General features: G+C 44.9%; 1 protein-coding gene across 1 annotated transcript in view; it reads right to left on the bottom strand.

Moving 5' to 3' along the window:
- Positions 1-24,751, bottom strand: part of LOC128831314 (collagen alpha-6(VI) chain-like) — a 96,399-nt gene that overhangs the window by 64,418 nt on the left and 7,230 nt on the right. The window contains exons 2-8 of the mRNA XM_054017626.1: positions 17,837-17,932; positions 15,387-15,989; positions 14,193-14,798; positions 11,630-12,190; positions 9,097-9,654; positions 6,328-6,903; positions 2,365-2,931 (exon numbers count right to left, since the gene is read on the bottom strand). Of these exons, the coding sequence (XP_053873601.1) occupies positions 2,365-2,931; positions 6,328-6,903; positions 9,097-9,654; positions 11,630-12,190; positions 14,193-14,798; positions 15,387-15,989; positions 17,837-17,903 (3,538 nt within the window). The 5' untranslated portion in view covers positions 17,904-17,932. The remainder of the gene's footprint in view (positions 1-2,364; positions 2,932-6,327; positions 6,904-9,096; positions 9,655-11,629; positions 12,191-14,192; positions 14,799-15,386; positions 15,990-17,836; positions 17,933-24,751) is intronic.

Raw genomic sequence — 24,751 nt, forward strand, 5'->3', positions numbered from 1 at the left:
CGAAGAGATTTTCAAGACAACACAAAGAACACAAGTCCCAATGGCTCCCAACTGCAACCGCTGATGGAGGAGTACAGCGTGGGCAAAGCATGTCAGTTTCTTGACTTATGGAAGTTCAATATATCCAAGATTGTGTTGTTGTAAATATAGCACATCTAGTTTGTGTTGTTCTCACAGTAAGGGTTAATGGGGAACTGGAATTATCATTTTCTGCATAAATGAGTATTTTAAGAGTGAAATCTCTCAATTGGAAAAAGTCTGTGTAAAAGCTCAGATTCCAATCGTTAGGAAACTAATTGGAGAAATAAGTATAAAATATCCACTTTAGGAATTTAAAGCTATGAAGTAGGAAGAAAGTAAAGAATTTGCAATGTGTGAATAAAATGTGATTCAATTGAAAAGGTTAAAATCAAATATTCAAACTGATATTTAAAAAAAAAAAAAGAATAAATTATGGTAGGTCTTCACCTTGTGACCAAATCACTCGTTTCTTTTGCCACCAATTACATCTTCCTATGCTCTTGCTACTGGCAGTACTACTACATGTCAGTGTTAGAGCAGCTGCACCCCCACACCAGAGAAAGAGGACAAAGGCAGACAGGGAAAAGGAAGCAAGTGACACTCTTCCCCAGTCTGGAGAAGCTTTGTTTTCATTAATCTCAAGCTCTAGGACCAGGCTGTAGTGAAAGAAAGGAGAGAGCAGCTTAGTGCTCTGACAACGGCTGTGAAGACAGAGAAATTGCCAGCCCAAAAAGGAAGTGAAGAGTAAAATATCAGGTGAGGCAAAGGAAAATAAATGCCTTTCTTCAATGGGAAAGTAAAAAGGAGGCTCCTCTGAGTCAATGACTTGCAGGCTAAAAATCAGAATAGCTGTAGCACGGGGATCCAGATAGCCTAGAAGCAAAGGGAAGAAGCACAGGGGTGGGTGTGGGGGGAACCTTGACATAAAGACATATAAGCTGAAGGAAAGTGATTGTAAGGATCAGAAGCTCAGTTTTCAAGGCAGTGGAGGTTAGTTGGCCAGATTCTGCCTTCTGCCGAGATCTGCTCAGTACAAGAAAGGAGGAGTGGCCACCAGGGAGCTTGTTAAGGCTTCTCAGCATGGAGCTATCCCAGCATACTTTGACTCAGCCCAAAGGTGAATTTCTATTGGCTGGGCATAGAAAGGAGCCTACAGTCAACCTGATGGCATTCCTCGGTCTGTTTGGATGAAATACAATAACTTTTGAACTGGCGTCTGCTAAGAAGGCAGCTTCAACCAAGTCTCAAATTACTTCTCTCTCAGACTGAAAGAAAAAAAGAACAGTGAGGGGAGAAGATGAAGCTGCAGGGGGGGGGAAGGGGGAGTTGCATGGGGCGGCGACAGAGCCCCTGCCATGAGGATCGGGTTGCAGAGAATCCCTGAAATAGAGGGGGATGGGAGAGGAGCACACATAGGGTTACCATATTTCAACAATCAAAAAAGAGGACACAGGGTGCCGCCCTAGCTCCGCCTCAGCCCCGTCCCCTCCCACTTCCCGCCTCCCTCAGAATCCCCCTACCCCCTACCTGTCCCCCCCCACCCTAACTGCCCCCAGGACTCCATCCCCTATCTAAGTCTCCCTGTCCCCTGCCTGCCCCAACTGCTCTCTACACCCCCTTCTCCTGACAGCCCCCCCAGAACCTCCAACCAATCTAACCCCCCGTTCCCTGTCCCTTGCTTGCCCCTCCCACCAGGCCGAGGGACAGCTGCGGGCTCCACGTGCAGCCAAACAAATAAGGCACTGCTCTGCAGGGGAGGAGGGAGCGGGGGAGGGGGAGGGACTCTGGCTGCTAGAGGCCCCAGTGGCTGCGAACGGCTTTCAATCAGGCACAGCCGTCCAATCAGCCGCGCCGTACTCTGCATGAGGGGAAGGGGAAAATCCCAGACATTTCTACCTTATTAGAAATCCCCCCTGGCCAGCCATTTAAAGCTAAAAAAGCCGGACATGTCCGGGGAAACCCGGACGGATGGTAACCCTAGTGCAGCACACACAGTTTGTGGGAAGGAACAGATGAATGCAAGGAGCCCCCGGTGCATGCAATGAGCTTGACCTATGGAAGCAACAAAGTGTGCAACCCCTAGTTTATTTTGAAAGTAGGAGCAAAACAGGTGCAGCCATTTATGTAAACAAAGCATTTTTCTTGCATGTTCCAATCAGTAATTTTGACCAGAGTAATTTATAAATGCTGTCACTTGAAATTTCAAACCTGGCTTTTATTAGTCCTCAGTGATGGTCAACAACAATACACATTTGAAGATAGATACCTCTAGAGTTGGGACAGAGGCAAGAAGGCAGGATTGAAATGTGAAGGGGGGTTCAGTAAATATCCATTTATACTTACTTGTAGGAACATCAGGTTTGCATAGGTCACCAACTAGTCTTTTTTTAATAATCTTCAGCTCATTGAAATCATTAACAGTGTACTTCCTTTCCGGGATGCCAGCTATTTGCATGAGCTGCATGTGATTGATATCCCCAACTCCTATAGCATATATATTAACACCTTCCTTTCTCAGATCTTCTGCTGGTTCAGCAACATCATCATGCGACTCCCCATCAGTGACTACCAGCAAAACTGGTTGGACGTTTCTTGTTACTCTTCTGCTGCGTGCTGGTGCAAAGAATTCCTTCACCCGCTTAAGTGCAACTCCAATTAAAGTACTAGTTCCTGTCATCTGTTTAATGTTCTGAATTTGAATGTTCAGTTCTGATTTGTTCTGAAAAGCACCCAGGCTGAATTCTCTTTTATACCTGTCACTGTACTGGGCAATGCCAATTTGAACATTGCGATCATAATCAATCTGATCTAGTATAACTTGCAAGAAATCCTTCATCCTGGTGAAGTCATCTGGCTTTATACTATTGGAACCGTCAATCAAGAAAACAAGGTCTGCTTGAATTTCACACTCTGAAATGGGAAGAAAAAAAAGGAAAATTAGCTTATTATTTATAGTGCTCATAACATGCTGGGCTCTTCACAGACAAATAAAAGACGGGGTCCCTGCCCTCAAAGAGTTTTCAGTCTAAACAGAGACAAGGCAAAACAAGTGCAGACAAACACAAAGGAAGTGGGGAAGGTGAAAGCAGGACAAGGCTTACAAGTACAAGACTGTGTGATTGTTTTGGTGGTTCTGCACACATCCTCTTGATTCACTTTATGTATATTTTTATTACATGGAAGTAATCCCAATTGGGTTTTTTTAAGCTCACTTTGGGGAGAGACTGAGCATGAGGGAGTGTGGAGAGGGAAAGATGGGGAGGGGAAGAGGAAAGCTCAAGGAAAAAGAGAAGGAAAGAGGGATGGAGGCAGGCTGACATCCTACAGCAGGATGAGTGTGGTAGTTGAAGAGAGATGGAAGGAGATTAGGACAAAGAGCAAATCAGTTGGGCAATCAACAAGTGTAAAGGCAGATCAGAGTTTGTATTTTAGAGGACAAAACTTCTGATAACATGAGGACACCGATTGTGGGTGAGTGAAGGCACTTCCCACCTCTTCCCTGCTCTGCTGCTGGAGGAAGGAGAAAAGCTCCAGAGACTTTAAGAACACTCCAAAGCACCTCCTGCTGTTTTTCTAAGTGGTCAGGGAGATGTGGCTATGAGCTCATGTTCCCAGGCATCTCCTGGTTGGATCCGGCATGGGATGGGGATTTCTGTTCCTCACTGTGGGAGCAGAGCTCCATGGGTTGAGGTTTTTGAGACTGGAGCAACAGTGGGCTATTACAGGCTCACACAGAACCTGTGGGGAGGAGCAGAGATTCAGGCAAAGGACATTGCCTGTATGCCTGTCCCTTTCCCAATACTTTGGATGGTTTCTGCTTCTGGAACCACCTCCAAGCTCCCCTGTATTCAGCATACAAAAAACAGGGCAAGTGGGGCAGCCTAATTCTCACAACAGGGAAAGCAGTCTGTGCAACAACTGGATGCTAGCATGGAAGCCCCCCCCCAATAAAGTTTGGTGGACAATAGCACTCCAGTAGCCCCAGGAGGGGAGGGTGATTACAGTCCACTCTGACCCAGGGCACTGGTCAATACAAACAGCAATTTGTAAGTATTCTTGTGAATAAATACATTCACATTGATGGCATCCATGGAATCATGTTATTCATTGTTTTCAAGTATTCCGACAGCTTCCAGACAAGTGAGAAAACTGAGGGAGTCACAGGAGTGCCACAAATTTTAATTTGAATGCTCGTCAGCAAATTTATACCAGAAATACATTGTTACTTGTTATTCTTTATTCACCTGTTAAAAAAAAAAAAAAGAATTACACTCATCCAATTGGGGAGCAGAATCATCATGTGATTTACATTGGCCAACTAACAGTGCAAATAATGAATAGAAAAGAAGTGACCACTTAGCAAAAAGTCCATAGGGTCACTGTAGCACAGGGGCTTCTTACTGCCCCCGCGGGCAACCCCTTGCAGCCAGAGATCATTCTGCAGCACCCTGGCTCTGTTATCCCCCTTTCAGGGCCCTTTAGAACTCATAGTTCAGAAGGGGTTCCAATAATAAACAGGATGTCTTGGGGGGATTGAGTCCTCTGACACATACTGGCCCTGTAGGCCCCAGGCAGTTCAAGGTCCCTCTCCAGATTAACACACAAAACACAAACTCACAGTCTTCATCCCAGCTGGCCTTTACAGTCTCTTTCCTTCTTGTTCAGGGTCTCTCCCAGACCTCACTGCCTAGAGACTTTCCTCCAACTTCAGCTTTTTTCCCTATTGACTCAGGGCCTTTACACAGATGGCAAAAAAAAAAAAAAAGGGGGGGGGGGAGCTCCTGTAATCTATAAAAACTATTTACAACTTTCTCTCCCACCCTCCTGAACCTTCCTGCTCTTTTTATCCTGCCAGCTCCTGATTCAACCCAGGTGTGGTTCATCCTGCAATCAGGGCTGGCTTAGCCCCAGGCTATCCAGCACATGAGGCCAACCACCCTGTTCCAGTGACAGAGGCTATTCAGTGAACATTTAGGATTATATGCTAGAAATCTGGATTTATTTGCAAACAGTTTCAAACACTAAAAAGGACCAAATTTGACAATTTATTTGCAACAAATCATTCAACTAGCTGCACAGACCAGCAACCTAGAAAGTGCACCTAAAGTACTGATTTTTAACAAGGGACAGAGAAGGGCATTAGGAAAAATAGAAATTGTGGGGCCTGATTCTCCACTGACTTCCACATTACACGCTCCGGTACATAAGCATGAAGTGGGCATAAAACCCTACCAAACTGGATTTCCTCACTAGTAAGAGTAGCATTTTACAGTCTCTTTGCAAAGATGTAAGTGACTACTCTGGGCTGCAAAGATCTCTGTGATCCCTCCTATGGCCTGTGGGCAAATAGACAGGAGCATGGACAGGCAAATGAGGATGAATCTGACTAGTTGGTCATTCAAATGTATCTTTTTATACAGCACAGGGGTTTGGAAGTGTAGACCTATGTGTAGCTGAATGGGACTAGAGCACTGGTGGGCAACCTGTGGCTTGTTAGGGTAATCCGCTTGTGGGGCGCGAGACAGTTTGTTTACATCGACCGTCTGCAGCTCCCAGTGGCTGTGGTTTCCTGTTCCCGACCAATGGGAGCTGCAGAAAGCCACGGGACACAGGGATGTGCTGGCCTCCGCTTCCTGCATCTGCCATTGGCCGGGAATGGTGATCTGCAGCCACTGGGAGCTGTCCCTGTGGACGATCAGTGTAAACACACAGTCTCGCGGCCTGCCAGCGGATTACCCTGAGAGGCTGCAGGTTGCCCACCACTGGACTACAGGATGCCACTGTGCAGTTTGCATGGTGTAAGTTTCCTCATAATTGCCACTGTATTTTGATTGCCACGTGCAATAGTCCCCAGCTGCCTGTTCTTGCCTATTTCCTCAGCAGAGCTCATCAACCAGGCTAAATCATGTGGTGCTTTTGTGATGTAGATAAATGCCTATCCCTACAACAACTAGTCTAATCAAACTGAAACCTGAACTCAGGCCTCTTAAAGTGAAAGGTTAGTGCCCTAATTTTACCTTTATGAAAGTTTTGAACCTGCACAGACTAACAATAATATCAACCACTTAAGCAATGAAAATCCTCAGTTGTAGGATCAAGGATAAGCTTTAAGCAACTTCCCTTTTTGCCTATAGCTTGGCTTGCTAAAGAGAAAAAAAAACAAACAAACACAGGAAGCTAGATATACAAATGAAGCCATACACGTTGCTTTGAAATTTTAGAGATGTGTCTCCCCATCTTTGCCAATTTTTAAATAAAATGATGAGGAAAGTTTAAACAGTATAGACTAGTAAAACAAACACTTACCTGGTTTTGAATCATCACATATTTTTTCTGATATTGCTACAGATGTGTTTTTGAGTCCTTCAAATGTATCCACATAGTAATATTTGTCTTCTGATCCAGCCATAGCCAAAAGCTCATCCGGTTTTGCTCCTTTTATCCCAACAGCATAGATAATAATTCCATTGTCTCTTAATCTCTTGGCTGTGTCACCGAGCTGTGCTGCATCATCGGAGTGTCCGTCTGTTATCACTATAAGAATCTGTGGAACTCCCTTGCTTTTGCGGCCACCATGCTCCTGAGCAAACAGAGCTTCCGAATAGTCAATTGCCTTGGCTGTATACGTTGGACCTCCTTTAGATACGTCATTCTGGATAGCCTCAACAATGTCAGATTTTGTTCTGTTCGTATTAAGGTAGAAAAACGTTTCCGGTTCATCAGAATATTTTACAGCTCCAAACCGAACTCTATCTGGAGCAACATCAGATTTTTTCACCAAGTCAATCATGAACTTTTTCATGGTCTGGTATTCTAAGGAATTTATGCTCCCAGATCCATCTATCACAAACACAACATCTAATCTTTCTATCCTTTTGCATTCTGTAAAAGAACAAATGACAAAACAAAAAAACTCAAACAGGTAAGTAAGTACAGACTCTTACTGAATCTTTCTTACTAGCCCCCTTGTATTCAAGACAAGCTTGTGAATTTGGATCACTTTTTGGAGGCAGTAACACAACTGAACAGCCTATGTTAGGCATGTTTTGGGAAAATCCACCAGTGCACAACAGAAGAGCCTAACCACTAATCCTAAAATAACTGAGAGTTTCAAATTAATCTAAAATCCAGTGGGACGGGGGATGGGGTGAAGAAATGAATAGTAACACAACAGAATGGGATCAGACTAGATGATCAGAATGGCTTCTTCAGGCCTTAAAATTCTATGAATCTATATTCTATTAGAATACAAGCACCAATTAAAAGCTTGTATTTTAATTTCTGGAGTTATGTCAAATTTCTGTGACCCTTGTTCTACTACAGCGTCACCATACACACAGTTTTATTTACTGTTTACTAATGGAAATGAGCCAAATTCTGCTGCCATTTGCATCTATGCAATCACACTGAAATGCATGGAGACCCACCAGGCATCAATGATAGCAGAATTTGTTTTCTTCTTTGGATCTATTGCAATTTTTTCTTCTTTGTGTAAGAAAGATGTTCAATTTGGAGACTGAAGCCCTGCCATCCCAACACAGCCCCCAAGGCCCTATGTTGCAGTGACCAAAAAGGGCTGAACGGGACTTTTGTGAAACCCATTAAAACTACTCCTAAACTAAAAATCAGCATTTATGACGAGGAGATGGGAAGTCAATACCGGATTAACAGTTTAGTAAGGAGGACATTGTAGCTCCTAAACAAAGAACAAAATATATACCTTTCAGGGCAGGTTTGGATCTGTTCTCACTTTGCAACAGCAAAAATGTGTTTTCTACAATTGGATTAGTGAGTGCAAGAGAGACCCAGAACTCAGTCCTGTAAGCCCCTGAAATGGAATATGCAATGTGCAAAGAGGAGAGACTCCTTGTGCTCTCCCCAGCCACATTGCATGGGGCCAGGCATAACCTGGCCCTGGTCTATTCCATTTTTCAGGTTCTCATGCAACAGCAAGTGCAATGTTTGGATAGCAGCCTCTGCAGGGAAGTGTTTGCACAGATGGTTATCACTCTATTTTATTCTATATAGGTTCTTATACTGCAATCATCACCTTAATATACCTGTGTGCCTTCCAGCCATGTATTGAGCAGTGAGTTTTTTCTCTCATCCTCTCCCCAGGGGCAAAAGTGTGTTTAGTGAGTTGTTTTGAATGTCACCTTCACTCCCCATATATTTATGTTAGAGAAGGCAAGGTCATAGGGGAAAACACCTTGCACTTGGAGTGGAAGGTGGAGAGGTTTGTGACAGACCTTAGTTCCTGTGAGAGTTCATTTCACACAGTCCTGGACTGGAACCCCCCAAAATGAGTAGCATGTGGTCACTACCATTTTCATCTATCTGTACACAGTTTTATGCCTCTTTTGCACCTATTTAAATGCTTCTGTCAACACATTTTCTTAAAAGACTTGGCTACATTGGGTTTGAACCACATCTGGAACCCAAACTGAAACTTGTAAATACGGTTCCAACAAAACTAGTTTCCGGTGCTGTATTGCTGGCAACACGGATGGGGGCCAGACTCTCTCTCTCTCTCTCTCTCTGTGTGTGTCTGCGCATGCACCTATCTATCTTCTAGGCCATTCATGGTTCCTGTGTAAATGAGTACTACTAAAGTCTATCAGGTAAATACAACCTATAGAGCCCATTTCTGCCCTTATTTACATGGTGTACAATTTCTATGACTTCAATAGAAGTTGCACCCTTGTAAATGAGGGCAGAACTAGGCCATTAGTGTGAACAAGAATCAGTCCCCAAGGATGTTTTACACTGCCAGAACACCACAAAGGAGCCTTAGTATAAGTGAGAATCAGATTCTTAGTCTTTTCTTACACCCATTTGAGAGAATATAGCATCTTTGAAAGCTAGTAGGACAGGCCTCCTGGTACCTTGAGCCAAATTCTACCTTCATTTACTCACACACTTCTCATCCCTGTAGGCATCTCCAAAAGAAGATGACATTGCAAGTAGAAAGCATGCCTGTTTATTTACTTTATTACAATACTCAACTATCTGGACAGAGCAAAATTCCTACACAGACACAGATTGACATGAGTTATTGAAAACGGCAGTGCTTACCCTCATGAGGTGTGCATATTCCAAAGATGATCTCATCTTCTATGTGCTTCAGAATATCAAACTTCTCAACGTAAAAAACCAGCTCACGCTTCCTACTAATCTCTTCCAGCTGAGTTTTATTTGCATTAAACACCCCAACAGAGTAGATAATAACACCTTGATCACGTAGGGTTTTTGCTGGACCTTTTACTTCATCCTGCGCTTCCCCATCTGTAATCAGGATAAGAATCTTTTTGACAGTCGGACGTGCACCTTTGGGAGGCTTGAAATAATCAGCTACAAATGTCAAAGCGCCTCCTGTTAGTGTATTTTCCCCTATAAGAGACATTCTAGCAATAGCACTGAAAATGTCACTTTTTGAAGAGTATCGGTCAAGCTGGAACTCTTCGTGTTGTGTGCCACTGAACTGGACGACCCCAACCTGCACTCGGTCTGCGCTGATGTCAGATTTGTTCACCAGTTCTCTCATAAAGTTTTTCATTTTCAAAAAGTTCTCTTGTCCTATGCTTCCAGAGCTGTCCACTAGAAACATGATGTCAGCTGTCATTTCTTTGCAGGCTATAGAAGAAAACATTTATATTAGTATAACCCAGGCTGTACATTAAAAATAAGTAAATAGACTTAACTGGGGCAGGATGATCTGGGATAGAAGGTGGGTGCTAAGCTTTCTGGCTGTGCTGGGTAAATGGGGGAATAGTGAGGTAGGTGGATGGGTGCTGTCTGGAGAATAGCTGGAATGAGGAGCCTGGGGCCAATACTGGGCCCTCTCTCACATTCTGTTACTGCCTCCTCCTCCAGTTGCTGCTATGCATTAGAATAGGGTTACCATATTTCCACAAGCAAAAAAGAGGACACTGCTGGGGAGGAACCCCACCCCTGCCCCGCCCCCATCCACTCCCTCGCACTTCCCACCCCGATTGCCCCCCTCAGAACCCCCAACCCCCCCTGCTCCTTGTCCCCTGACTGCCCCCTGCTGGGACCCTTGACACTAACTGCCCCTTAGGATTCCACCCCCTATCTAAGCTGCCCTGCTTCTTGTCCCCTGACTGCCCCCTCCTGAGAACCCCCCACCCTCACTGCCCCCCTACGACCCTACCTCTCCCCTGACTGCCACACCCCTTTCCACACTCCCACCCCATATTCACATCCCCGCCCCCAGACAGACCCCCCCGGGACTCCCATGCCCTATCCAACTGCTCCCACCCCCTGACAGGACCCCCAGAACTCCCGACCCATCCAACCCCCTCTGCTCCCTGCCTGCCTCGACCCCTCTCCACACCCCTGCCCCCCTGACAGCCCCCCCAGAACCCCAGACCCATCTAACCCCCCCTGCTCCCTGTCCCTGACTGTCCCAATCCCTCTCCACACCCCTGCCCCCCTGACAGCCCCCCCCCCGAACTCCGGACCCATCCAACCCTTCCTCCCTGTCCCCTGACCAGGGCCGACTTTAAAGAGCCCAGGAATCAGTCTGCGCTCTGGCTGGAGCTCCGCCCGGGGTTGCGGGGCTTGGGGCTGGGCCGGCGCGCTTGGCTGGAACCGGGCCGGAGCCGCCGGAGCCAGAGCCGGCGCTGCTGGGGCCCGAGCCGGGCCGGGCCGGGGGTGCTCGGCTGGCGCCGGGCTGGCGCACTCAGCTGGAACTGGGGCTGCCGCCCTGGGGCCCGAGCCGGGCCAGAGCCGCTGGGGCCGCCGCTCGGCCAAGGCCGCGCCTCCCCGGAGCTCTCCTCCTTGCGCCCCCCAGCCCCAGCTTATCTGCGGCTGCCTCCCACCTGCCCCTGCTTCTTTTCAGACTTCCCGCCAATCAATACAGGCACAAAATATTCAGGGGGTTACAGCTGTGTATAAGCATATGACTCTAGCATTCTAATAATGTACCTGTTAATCACAAACACCAACTTGACATAGCTATTGCTAGAGAATTTAGCTTGCATTTGTTTTCCTCTTACTCTTTGTGTGTGTGTGTGTGTGGGGGGGGGTGACTTGAAGGCTACTGAGCATCACAGTCTTACAAAGACAATGATCTTAAATTTCACCTTGCCTGACTGCAGCCTGACGGTAGGGTTAGTGCTCTGTGGGCATTTGAACAATTCATGATACAGGTATTTACATTGGGACAATAGCAACACAACATGACAAGTTGGAAAGCACACTACTTGATGTAGGACTACCCTCTTCAGTTGAAAAGCCATCTTGTTCATTACAGAGCTGAGAAAAATAAAAGAGGAAGGAAAAGCAGTGCTTTGATGCTCTGACTGAAACCAAATAAAAATACCCTTGCTTTTTTAAAGCAAATGTTGAACATACACAGAATAGATTTAAAAAGGAAAGAAAGAAAACTGCATTATTTATAATTGGCTTGCAGACAGCCATCTCAGTTCAAAATGTGCCCAAAGTATATTTATACATTTCAGTTATTCAGGCTGGAGTAATATGCTTATCATGTTTTAAACTTAAAATTATTTGTTATACAAGAGGAGGCTCCTCATTCAATTAGCGCTCTGAGTTCAAAGGGCAAAAATCAAAATTTTCCCCTTACCTTCTCCAGAACAGATCCCTTGAACAATTTCATTTTTTATGTTTTTCAAGGAGTCAAACTCTTGCACAAAGAAAGTCCTGCTCTTTGACCCTGCAATCTCATGGAGCTGTGCTTCATTTGCATTTTTTACACCAATGGCATAAATATAAACTTTCTCATTCCTCAGTCTCTCAGCAGGCTCCTTCACACTGTCATGTGACTCCCCATCTGTTAGGACAATGAGGTAACAAGGCACCCTGCCAGGTCTCTGCTTCCTTGCCGTTTCAAACAGTGGCTGCATGAAAGTCAAAGCTTCTCCAATATGGGTATCCCCATATATTTGCCTAATGTTGTCGATGGCCCTTTCTAAATCATTTGTTTTGCTGTATTCATCAAGTTCAAACTCCAGTCTTTTGTCATCTGAGAACTGCACAGCTCCAAAGCGAACTTTATTCGGCCCTATGTTAAACATCTTAATCACTTCCTTCAAAAATTTTTTGATGTCTCCGAAGGGAGCAGGATGAATGCTTGTTGAGCCATCAATGAGGACATAAATATCAGCTTCCTCTGTGTCCACACATCCTACATGGAAAAATAAATTGCATACAGCATTAGTGTGAGAAGAAAATGTAAAGCGAGAAACACTGAGAGAAGCACCAAAGCATATAGACTTGTAATTAGGGCCCAGAGTCAACCAGTATTTATACAATGACACAAACCTAGGTGGAGTTCCACAGCGGCAGAAAATCTGCCAGAGAGTGAGGTTATTATGGTGCAAAGTGGCTGTAACCTCAATGTAAAGTAACAATGTCTGAGAAATGCTGGTTATTTATCTTTTGATAACTGGAGTTCAGGTTATGATCCCTATCTGTATGCCACCTGAGATGTGCATGCACTTCATGTGCCTAAGACCAGAAGATTTTTCAACAGCAGTGTTTCTTGGTCTGTATCTGTGCCCATCACTTCCTTGTGCTCCAATTCAAGGCATAAGGGACCACATGGATTGACCACCTCTCCAGTTCCTTTTCTACCATGAATAACCCAAAGAAGGGATCAGAAGCAGATAGGAAGGAGGGTGGGAAGTGGAATACAGATCGGGACCACACATCTTGAAGAACACCAGTTACGGTAAGGTAAGTAACCAGAATTTCTTCAAATGACGGTCCCTAGTTGTATTCCATTCAAGGTAGCTCACAAGCAGTACTCAATGAGGAGGGTGCAGGGAACCCTGATGTGTTTGGCAGTGTGATCCTGCAATCTGAAAGGATACATCTGCTGAAGAAACTAATTCTAGGGCATAATGCCTAGTAAAAATGTGCATACAGCTCCATGTTGCCACTCTACAGATCTCCAGAAGGGGAACTCCATGAAGCAAAGCCACTGATGTAACCTGTACACCTTGTGTGGGAGGGTTCACCATCAGCTCACAGCTTGATGCAACTTCAAATCCATTTAGAAAATCTCAAATGTATGAAAGGGGAAGCAAAGGAGACAACTAGATTAGGAGTTTCCCTGAAGGGTTCTGTCATCTGCAGGTAGAATGCTCAGGCTCAATAAACATCCAGAGAATGGTGCTCCCTGTCTTTTCTGGTGGCATAATATGTTGGGTGAAAGATAGCCCGGTATATGACCTGATTTAAATGGTATTCAGAGGGAACATTTGGAATGAATATAGGGTGTAACCACAAAGAAACCTTAACCTTATTGAAGACTGTGTAGGAGGGTCCACCTTAAGGGCCCCAAGCTCACCTACTCTTCTGGCCAACAACTGCAAAGACCGACTGCTTCTGTGCAAAGAAGGGTGGACCTCCCTATTCCTGTTTTTTGATATAGTGTACTGTAGTCATGTTAGATGTGACTTGACAATGCCGGATATGGATGAGTGGCAGGAATCTTTTTCAGGCCTCATGTACTGCTCACAGTGTCAGGGTTTGATGTTTAGCTTGGATTCTTCCTGGGTACAAGAGCCTGGAGCCGCATGTTTATCCAAGTGAGCTCTCTAACCCCATTCAGAGGCATCTGTAGTTTTCTTCATGGGTGGGGAGGGGATGAAGGGAACCCCCCAGGTACACAGCCTCTATTTTTCAACCAGTATAATGACAAAACTCTGTGCGGTTGGAGTTGTAAAAACTTGCTTGTCCAAGCTGTGTTTGCTTGGACTAAGAAAGAAAGAGAAGAAAAAAAAAAAAGAAGCCTGCCTTGCTAACCCAATGAAAATAATTTAGGCACCAATCCTATACTGGGCTTTGTTATCATGGACCCTCCCTTACACCTATGCAGAGTCCCAATGACACCACGAGGACTCCATAAAGACATAAATTGCTCCACTAGGAGACCGTGATGCAGGATCTTTGCACTAATTCAATAAAATAACATGAACCAGTCAATATGTTAAAAAGATGGGTCTGAGCTACAGTTTGGATCCAGATTCAGCTTCGGAACTGCACTTCCTCAAAGGCTAAAGTTTGGAACTAGATCAAAAGTTCAGGGGGATTTGGATCCAGGTTTTGGTTCAAGACCATCTCTACTTAAAAATCTTCCACCTAGAGAAAAGATAGAAATATGATTACTGGGAAAGGTTTACCTGCTTTAAGTAGTTCTCTTCTTTCAGACTGGACATACAGCTTGTCCTGAATTCGATTCAAGAGTTTCTTTTGTAAAGTTCTGGCTTCTTTTGGCAGGTCAGAAAAAGCCGTCAGCTTAGTAACATATTGCTGTTGAGGATATGATGCTATCTGGGTTAACTGGGTGTAATCAGCATTTTCAATGCCTATGGTGAATACAGTCACACCAGCTCTCCGAAGATCATGAGCTGCCTCACTTATGTTGTCTTCAGAGGGTCTGTGGGTGATCAGAAAGGCTATTTGCTCTATCCCTTGGGCCTTTCTGCTTCCAGAGAAGACTCTTTGCCTTGTAACCTTAATGGCAGCACCGGTGTTGGCCTTCCCTTCCCTCGGAGAAAAGCCCTGTATTTTCTGCAGAATAGCAGTTTTGTTTGTTTCTTCGCTCAATAAAGATAACACGTGTGACTCACTGCTATATGTCACTAGGCCAATCTTTGTACAATTCTTTTTCACAACAAGAAAGGAAACTGTATCTTGCAGGAACTTTTTAATATCTTCAGCTTTTGGTTTTGAAACACCCTCGTCTACTATGAACACAACATCAGCAACAGAATCACTCTTACAAACTGCAGGGGGAAGAGAGGGGAAAAGAACACAATATTAATTGTCTATTTCTTGGCCAATCCATGGAAAAAACTCTTCTAAAATAGTTTCCCTCATTCAGATTTATCTAGAAACACAGAAATTGCCATACTGAATCAAATTAGCAGCCCACCTAACTCCAGCATCCTATCTCCAGCAGTGGTCAATACCAGCCACGTCAGAGGAAGCCCAAAGGAAAATGCCCATTAGTTAGTTGTTCAGGGCATAAACCAACAAGAGCTATTTTCTCTTGAAAATTACCAAATCTGCAAGAATAGTTACAGCTTCACTCCACCCACTCTCCATTCACTTTTGTGGAGTCCGGAGTTAGTCATGCATAAAGACATGATCAGATAGGCACTGGTTTTCAAAATGTCAGGATTACATGCTTCTCTGTATACACAGGTACCTGGTCATGGACATGTCTGTTCTCTTCATTGTTTTAAAATATGCATGTCATTTAATATTTTGAAAATTTAGCCCAAAATGTTCAAGGTGTCTTTCTTTCCAACACTGAATTACTTCTTCCAACCAATATGATCACAATTTTTTCATAGCCTTGAATTCCTTACCTTCTCTCTCAGGAACTGTTATATCTGTTGGTATTATGCCATTAATATCTGTTTGAATAACATCCTCGATGATCTTGGTCAGGTTTTGAGAAGACATACTGAGATCTCTCACTGTGCGAAACTTATAAGAAAATTGAGATGTAGCCATTGACTGCAATTCTTGAGGAGAAACATCCTGAATCCCCATGGCTATGATTTTCACCCCATCATTTTTCAAGATGTTGGCAGGCTCTTCTACAGCATCTTCTGATGCCCCTGAAGTCAAGACTACCAGAATTCGTTCTTTGTCTCTTCCATTACCTGGTCCTTTGAAAAAGGTCTTGTGAACTTCTCGAAGGGCATTGCCAGTTTTTACTGAACCACCCTTGAATACAACGTTTTTTTTTACATAATTCAGCATTGGGTTCTTTGCTTTATAGACGTCCAGCTGAAATTCAACGTGCAAATCATCACTGTACTGGGCAAGCGCGATACGGTATTGGTTAGGAGTTGCTGTTAAATGACTGATCATTTTGCTAATAAAAGACTTCATAGAGGGGAACACCTTGTTTCCCAGGCTATTAGAGCTGTCAACCAAAAGGACAATATCTGCAGATGTAGGGGCTGCAAAAATCAGAAAGTTAAATGTTATTACATATTTCTTACCCTTTATCTCCACAATACTCTGATGATACAAGCAATGCTTCACAGAAGAATTTATCCAGAGATATCCAGAAATAAAATGTCCAAAAGCTGAAAAATATCCTTCTAAGCCCAAGAATTCTCTCTTATATTTTAAGCTTATTTTATTATCATGAAAGATTACAAAGATAGGAAATTACAGGTGCTCAGCATCTGTTTGGTCCCTAGGACTTCCCAGGAGATGTAGCTATTCAGTGCTTCTCAGGATTGGATGCCTGCTTCCTTTTTGAGGTTTAAATATATATTTTTTAATTTCTACTGAATAGGACACACATTATCTAGTGTTTCCAGTTAGAGAAATATCTCTAAGTGCTAACTTCTTTCACATGTGCCTGCAGTCACCGCCCCATAGTCACAAACAATGCACGCTGGTTTATTTTTGCCAACATTCAGTTCAGCACATGGCAGAGTGTAGTTCACCCTTAGTGTGGAGGAACCATGCAAAGTCCCCTGAACCACTTAGGCTCAGGAATTACAAGGAATTGTGCACTGCAAAAAGGATCTCCATACTAACTCTACTGCAGAGGGCTGGGATGGAGCCCAAAATCCACATTTAGGCAGATCCTTATCCTTTGGCCCCAACTCCCAGTGCTACTAGCTAAGAAGAGCTGAGACAACTACTTATGACTACCTCTTATGGAGGAGTCAAGGTATTGGGGTGAGAGAAGAGGAGCTGCAGTTTTACATGCTTTCTCCAGTTTGGATGGGGGGAAATGTCACCTTCTCCTCTCATCCCTGTACTCTTCACTGGCACGGTCATATTTTACCTTAACACAGTAGATCTCAAGGGTATGTCAGTGATCCAACGGCCTTCAGTGACTAACAGAAGGGTTAAAATAAAGCACCCTTCCTCCTACTTTAATTTACACCTACACCACAGTAGAGGACATTTGTCACGTTCCTGAGAATGAATATTCTCTCCCATATGGAATCCTATGGCAACTGTGGACTAAGTGTGCAACCCTCTTCAGAGTCTCATTGTGTTGTATGCCACAAAGTGGCAAAAGTTGCTTTTTCTTTCTGCCTTGATTCCTCTGTGCTTAGTTACCGGCCTGTCACAAGTGCTGGTTGCCTCCAGCAAGTTGCTAATCATCCTTAACCTCCACTGAAGTCAATAGGAGTTGACCTCAGTTTTTCTCAGAAGAACTTGCAGCGTTGGGCCTCACTTTCCTCCTGAGCAACTTTCCTATTGACAACTTCTCTAAATTGTGCAACACACCTACCCTATCAGTCACATTGATCTGGCCCCTTCCACGGCCAAATTCTGCCCTAACTTACACCACATACAATGCCACAATTTAGCTCTCGCTGTGCCTGGGATTTATACCAAGGACCCAGTTCTGCAGAAGTTACATGTAGAATCCAAGTGACCCCAACAGAATCCATGTGAGTAGGGAGCAGGACTGGATCCCCCTTTTGCACACGCTGAGTAATTCAATCCCAGGTAGCCACCTGAAAATAACTAAATTCCATGAGTGGCCTTCATTTATACGCTATCTGCATTTTCACCTCTGAATTTGGCCCTAATCTATATAAATCTGTCACAGTTTACGATAGCACTGATCAACCTAATATGTAAATCTAATGTCCATCTCCATTATCCAAACACAGTTTCAGTCTATTATACAAAGTCTCATAAGGTATAGAGATCCTGACTCAAGAGTCTCAGGCTTCACCTCAATTTTTATTGGGAAAACTGGGGACTAAATATTGTATTTAAAAGAAAAAAAATCACATAATACAACAGAATACAAAGGATACTGAAATACCAGGTGTCTGAGTTACTGAAGTTTGACTCCCAATAAGGAAGAGGAACAAAGTCAGCAGCATCTTCATATTATGAATGAACGTTCCAAGCTTTAATTCTGGAAAAAATAAAATAAAAATCCCATATATCAAGTATCACAAGGGCCCTGGAACATGACTGCATAATGCACTAGTATAAGGAAACTTATAGGGTTGGGAAAGATGTAGTCCAATCCCAATATGCTGTTATAAGAACCTAAAGCACTATAGATAACAGGGAAATGGTAAACGATACATTGTCTTCTTCTTTATTCATGTGTAATATGGCATACACTCACCAGCAGCGCCTCCTGCTGGTTACCTCAGGAATTAGCTCATCCCAGCATCAGAGCACCTCCTGCTGTTGCTTTTTGTCTTATCATTATCAATCTTCACCACTGTAATTCAGGCGCTGTGTCCCTCCCAGCCCGTAGTGTCCCTTCTCCTGGATACTGCCCCTCAGCAGTGCCCACACACTCGGGGTCTTTCCCTCCCTGGGGAACCCCAATCCCCTAAGCCCACCTCGCCTCAATGACCCACTACCAGTCTTCATCTAGCCCCTTCCCTCAGGGGCAAACTGTAGTCTGAGTGGCCACTCATCATCAGCCAGGGGTTGGACCTGCTGCCTCTTCCTTCCCTGGCTGCCTCCCCACAACCCTAATATCTCCTCCGGTCCTGACAGCAAGGCCTCTGCCTGGGGGTTTGCCAGGCTGGAGCTCCCCCAGCTCCTCTTCCTGCCCTTCCTCAGCACTGTGCTGTCCAAGGTACCCTTTTCGCTATCCAGCCACCAAATCCATCTCTCTCCAAGGCTGTAGCCCTTTTATAGGGCTCAGGGTGGCCCTGACTGGCTGCCTCCCAGCCTTTTCCTGATTGGCTCCCAGTCCCAGTCCTCTCCAAAGGTTTGCATTTAATCCTTTCTGAATCAGAGCAGGGTGACTGCCCCACTACACCATAAAAGCAGACATTAATTATTGTAATCTCACCTGTGTGGCACTGATGCCTCCAACCTTCCCACTTCATAGCTATTTAAAATGTTTCCAAGGTGATTTTGATGACATCATTTCCCCTTTGTACCCCTCCACTGGATTCCCCTTCTCCACTGAATCAGCGGCCTCTTACCTTTAAAATCTAGTTTCTTATTATGGCCCTGACCCTCACCTTCGCTCTGCCAGTGATACCCTTGAGCATTCATTTATCTGCTTGTCAGAGAAGCGACTTCCTGCTTTTTCCCATGCCATCCCATGTGCTGGGGAAGAACCTTCTGACAACATTCACAAGCCATCACCTTATTCTCACTGAGATGCCTCCTTGAAACCTATTTTTAAAAGATACAAGCCTACAAACCATTGCCACCTGGGACTGATTAGGCTGGCAAACAGCTGTTACTGAGACCACGCTGAGTTATGCAAATATGCCTGGCTTAGGGTTGCCAGGCATCTGGTTTTTGACTGGAACACCTGGTTGAAAGGGGACCCTGGCAGCTCTGGTCGGCATAATAGTCCAGTCGGCAGTGCAGCAGGACTAAGGCAGGCTCCCTGCCTGACCTGGCTCTGCGCAGCTCCTGGAAGTGGCTGGCATGTCCCTGCGGCCGCTTGGCGCAGGGGTGATCAGGGAAGCTCCGCGTGCTGCCCCCACCTCGCGCGCCAACTCTGCAGCTCCCATTGGCCTTGGCTCTACTGTTAGTTTTTCCTTCTCTCACTGCCCCTCCCAGTTTATTCGCCTGTCAGTTTATTCGCCTGTCCCATACTTTCTAACTGCTAGATTGCAACCTCTCTGGGGTAGGGACAGTGCCTAGTACAATGGGGCCCTAACCCTTGATGAGGGTCATTAGGAAATACTGCAGTGTTCTTCAATCAGTGGCCTGCCTGGGGCCAGATCTGGCCTATGAGGGCCTTCCCGCTGGCCCACTGGGCATCAGCTGTTCCATCCTGCTCCCTGCTGGGAGCTCTACTGTAAGGACGCCCCCACTACCTGGCTCCAACTCTGCCCTGGGCAGCGGGCTCCCAGCAGCTCCAGCCGCTGCCCAGTCCAGCTGCAGCATCCCCATGCTGACCTGCCTCCCAGTACCCTGCCCGAGCCCAGCACCTGCTGGTTTGGAGGACACTCTGCAGCCTGGGATGAAAGGGGCCGCCTGGCAGGGCAATGCAAGGGCCAGAGCTGCTGGAAGCCTGGGGAGCGCTTGAGCTAGTTTGTGGAGCTGCCTTTGCAGAGCCACCAGTGGGGGAGCAGGAAGGAACAGCTGGTGTCCAATGGGCCAAACAGAAGACCCTCATTCATGGCTTTGGCCCCTTTCCCTCCCCAGCTCCAGGGAACTGAAAATCCTAATGACCCGAATGAGCATGGGGACACACCGCTGATTCAGATCATCAGGATTTTTGGTTATTTGAGTGAGTATCAAACATTTCCACTTCAGCTGTGTACAGAACTTTGACTCCAAACGCAGTCTGTCATCATGGTCACTGACTGAATGAAATTTCACTGTGAAACTATAGCTAAAAATAGCATTTCCCTTAATCCCAATGCCCAAAGGTATCAGATATCCCCCAAGTCATTTGGATAAATGGACTTCACCTATATTTCATTTAGAATCTTTTTCATTTACATGGAGCTATTCTGGAGCTATGCTGTGTTGATACATTTCAGTTTAAAGGGGTAGACTTTCAATCAGGCGCTTAATCAGGTGCCTGTGAAACATAAAGCATAAGAACATAAGAATGGCCCCACTGGGTCAGACCAAAGGTCCATCTAGCCCAGTATCCTGTCTTCCGACAGTGGCCAGTGTCAGGTGCCCCAGAGGGAATGAACAGAACAGGTAATCATCAAGTGATCCATCCCCTCTTGCTCATTCCCAGCTTCTGGCAAACAGAGCCTAGGGACACCATTCCTGCCCATCCTGGGCAATAGCCATTGCTGGACCTATCCTCCATGAATTTATCTAGTTCTTTTTTGAACCCTGTTATGGTCTTGGCCTTCACAACATCCTCTGGCAAGGAGTTCCACAGGTTGACTGTGCATTGTGTGAAGAAATACTTCCTTTTATTTGTTTTAAACCTGCTGCCTACTAACTTTATTTGGTGACCCCAGTTCTTCTGTTATGAGAAGTAGTAAACAACACCTCCTTATCTACTTTCTCTACACCAGTCATGATTTTATAAACCTCAATCATATCTCCCCTGAGCCGTCTCTTTTCCAAGCTGAAAAGCCCCATTCTTATTAATTTCTCCTCATATGGAATCAGTAATTGCTGTGCTTTTACTAGAGAGCAAACCCTGAAGAGCCCTTTGGCCCTAGAGAGAACCTTTGGCCTGCCAAGATTTGGACATTGCCTTATAATGTAATTGAATACCACTGTAATACTAAAGATCACTACAAATAATAATGACTATTATTGCACATCAGGCTCTCTGCAATGATGAAAGGCAGCTTAAAATGCTACCACTGTCCCTTCCAACTACATATTTCTCTGCATTTCAAGTTTAATATAAAGAAGCTCCTAAGAGTTCATGTTTTACGGGTGTTTTTATGTGCCCCTTGTGTATAGTTATTAAAACATAATATTTAAACAAATAAAAAACAGCTAAACGAGAATAAAGATTTAGAGTGGTAGCTGTACAATGAAATGGCTCTCTGCATGCCATTGTGACATGAGACCTAGACATACTTTGCTGAGGGATGTTAGGCCCGAGAGCCCTGAGAGCCTCTTATGCTTTTTACAGATGCTCAATAAACCCTTCTGTTTTACGCTGGCTGAGAATCACTGCAGTCTAGAGATCAGGGTTGCATTATTCAATCTGGATGTGGAGACCCCGGGGATCCAGAGAGAGTGGACTCCCTGAGGGGGCCCATGGCGAGAGACAGGTGTGCTGAAGGCTCAGAGAGGTGTGCTCCCAGGAAGCGGTGGAGCCTACAGCTTAACCCCCGAGAAACAGTGGACTCCTGAAAAGGACTGTCACACTGAAGGGGGTTTCTCCCAGGGACTGTTCAGAGCCGAGAGAGAGTATGAGTCCTGTGAGTCCGTAACAACTTGTTGCTGAGTGACTTGTCTATGGAAGTACTAACTTCTGTCATGATATTTACTTGTAGGTATGTTATTTGGCCACTAGATGTCTCTGTGCTATACTGAAAGTCCCTGCAAGTTGGTCCCACAACAGACGGAAGCCAGCTTGTTTTGTTTCAGAGTAACAGCCGTGTTAGTCTGTATCCGCAAAAAGAAGAACAGGAGTACTTGTGGCACCTTAGAGACTAACAAATTTATTAGAGCATAAGCTTTCGTGGACTACAGCCCACTATATGCATCCGAAGAAGTGGGCTGTAGTCCACGAAAGCTTATGCTCTAATAAATTTGTTAGTCTCTAAGGTGCCACAAGTACTCCTGTTCTTCTTGTTTTGTTTATAGCTTATTCCTGTATTAATCAATGTCTGCTTTGTGAGGGCTGTGGCTACACTTACTATGACAATCTGCACATATGTCCAAATCCTGGACCCACTGCACAGTTGGGAGTAAATGGACTACCCTCTAGAGGAAGCATATGGGAGACGGAATCCTCTGCCCAGATCATAGATTGGTTATGAACCACTTTGCAGCAACTACCGCAGACTAAAAGCTACATCACCTGTACACCAGTTGCAGCCACTCTCACAGGGAATATTACCCAGTGAATCTGCTTTGTTTTGGAAACAACATCCCTAGCAGAAAAGCTCTCTGCCTTGTGATGCAGGGAGCTCCTGGGGTGCTGGGAAATGCAGTTGGTGCAGATTCCTTGCCTGGACGATCTGCATCCCCCACCTCCTTTCCACAAGCACTGGAATCGAACATCAGTCTGCACCCTTTAAATTCCTCCACTCCAGTGGAGGATAGTGGAGGGAGTGGGACAAGCCACATAAGGCTGGCCCTACTGTCAGTGATGTGTGACCTGCATCTTTAAAAAGTTGGGGAAAGTTAGTATGAGTGACTCCATTTTGGTTTGGGCCCGCCCTTAGCTAGAAGCGAGCACATCATGTACTGGAAAATGGGGAAGGGGAGAAAGGAACATCTGGAAACAGTAAAAGGAAGGCATGCCAGCTAATTCAGACAATATGGCCTGGAGGAGGAGGAGGAGAGGGGGCTTGTGCATGAGCTCGGGGGCTTGTAACGCTAGCCAGCATGAGGGAGATGCTTAGTTAGGATAGGTGAGAGACAAGTAAACGGCTTATTCATTGGCCAAAAGTTACGATGCACGAGGGTAGCATGCACTGCTAAAAGGTATATAATCTTTGTGTAACCGACTGTCTGGGTCCCCCTCCTGATTAGCAGCGGGGGCACCATGCTCGAGTGTAATAAACTTGCTATCTCTGTAATACTCTGCATTTGTGGACTTTGTTCATGTGCCTCAGCCTAGACTCGAACTGCGCGTGACCTACAGGTATAATTCGCAACAAAAATCAGAACTGAGTCCATAGAATAAAGTGATCTGTAAAGGGAAGTTGCATTATGGGTGTATGGACACCCAAAAAACTCCACTCTGATCTGTACCTGCAACTGCCGCACACTTAACAGCCCTAACACAAATCCTCGTCCTTCCTGCCCATTGGAGAATGGGACCCAGCAGGCAGCCTCAAGATGAGGAGCAGGGCAGTACAAGAGAAGGAGCCCTGCCAAATGGCCAACAGGCTGAGGCAATGACAGAATGAACAGTTGCTCCTGTGGCCACACCTCTAAGCAAAACGTCTGTAATGACCCTCAAAGAATATGCTGTGTTCACGGAGCCTCTCTGACAGTTGGAGAGTTGGTTCAGCAAGCTCTGCATGCCCCCATCCCTGTTACGTTAGTCCCCAGCATAGGGAGTGTACCAGGGCATTTTGGGGTTGGGTGGATGTGTGGCAGACAGAGTCTTATTGACAGCTATTTCCTAGCTGCCAGAAGACCCATACAGACCATGGTCATCTGGGTTCAAGTTAAGCCAATGCTAAGGGCTTCGCTAAATTGTATTGGGGGACTAACCAGCTCTTTGAACCCCCAGGGAAGAGGAATCACACTGCCTCCCTTCTTAGTCCCATTGCAGGGCTCTGCATCAGTATCCTAGAGATGAATTCAGGCTTGGAATCTTTGGAATCTGTGTGACAAAGCCAATTTCTATGAAGATCAATCAAAACGACAGTATCCAGCATAGTTTAGAGTCCATGCTTTGTTTTCTGACTTTATTATCTTTCTTTAAATAATCAGAACTGTCGCAATTAACACCTGAAAAAATGTAGTCCAATTACACACTCTCATTGGCTTGAAAACTATGTTTGGCTGTAGAAAAATATAGAAAATGGAATACTAAACTTTTGGAAAGCAAACAGAATCTATTGCTTGACAGACAATATAAATTTTCACAGCACATGCAAATACTGTCCGATTGCATTTATAAGAAGAAAAGGCTTTAGGATAGGAGGCAAGCTAAATATAACTTTTTTCAATCTTGCGATTTGTGAGACATTTTACAAATCCAGTGTCAGTTTCATTGTATTAAATTTAGGGCTGTCGATTAATCGCAGTTCACTCACGCGATCAACTCAAAAATATTAATTGTGATTAAAAAGATTCATCGCAATTTTAATCGCACTGTTAAGCAATAGAATATCAATTGAAATTTATTAAATATTTTGGATGTTTTTCTACATTTTCATATATATTGTATTCTGTGTTGTAATTGAAATCAAAGTGTAGATTATTTTTTATTATAAATATTTGCACTGTAAAAATGATAAACAAAAGAAACAGTATTTTTCAATTCACCTAATACAAATACTGTAGTGTAGGGGTGGCCAACCTGTGACTCTTCAGAAGTTAATATGCGGCTCCTTGTATAGGCACCGACTCCGGGGCTGGAGCTACATGTGCCAACTTTCCAATGTGCCGGGGGGCTGCTCACTGC

The sequence above is a fragment of the Malaclemys terrapin genome, chromosome 2 (assembly GCF_027887155.1).
Source record: "Malaclemys terrapin pileata isolate rMalTer1 chromosome 2, rMalTer1.hap1, whole genome shotgun sequence".
Classification (NCBI taxonomy): domain Eukaryota; kingdom Metazoa; phylum Chordata; order Testudines; family Emydidae; genus Malaclemys; species Malaclemys terrapin.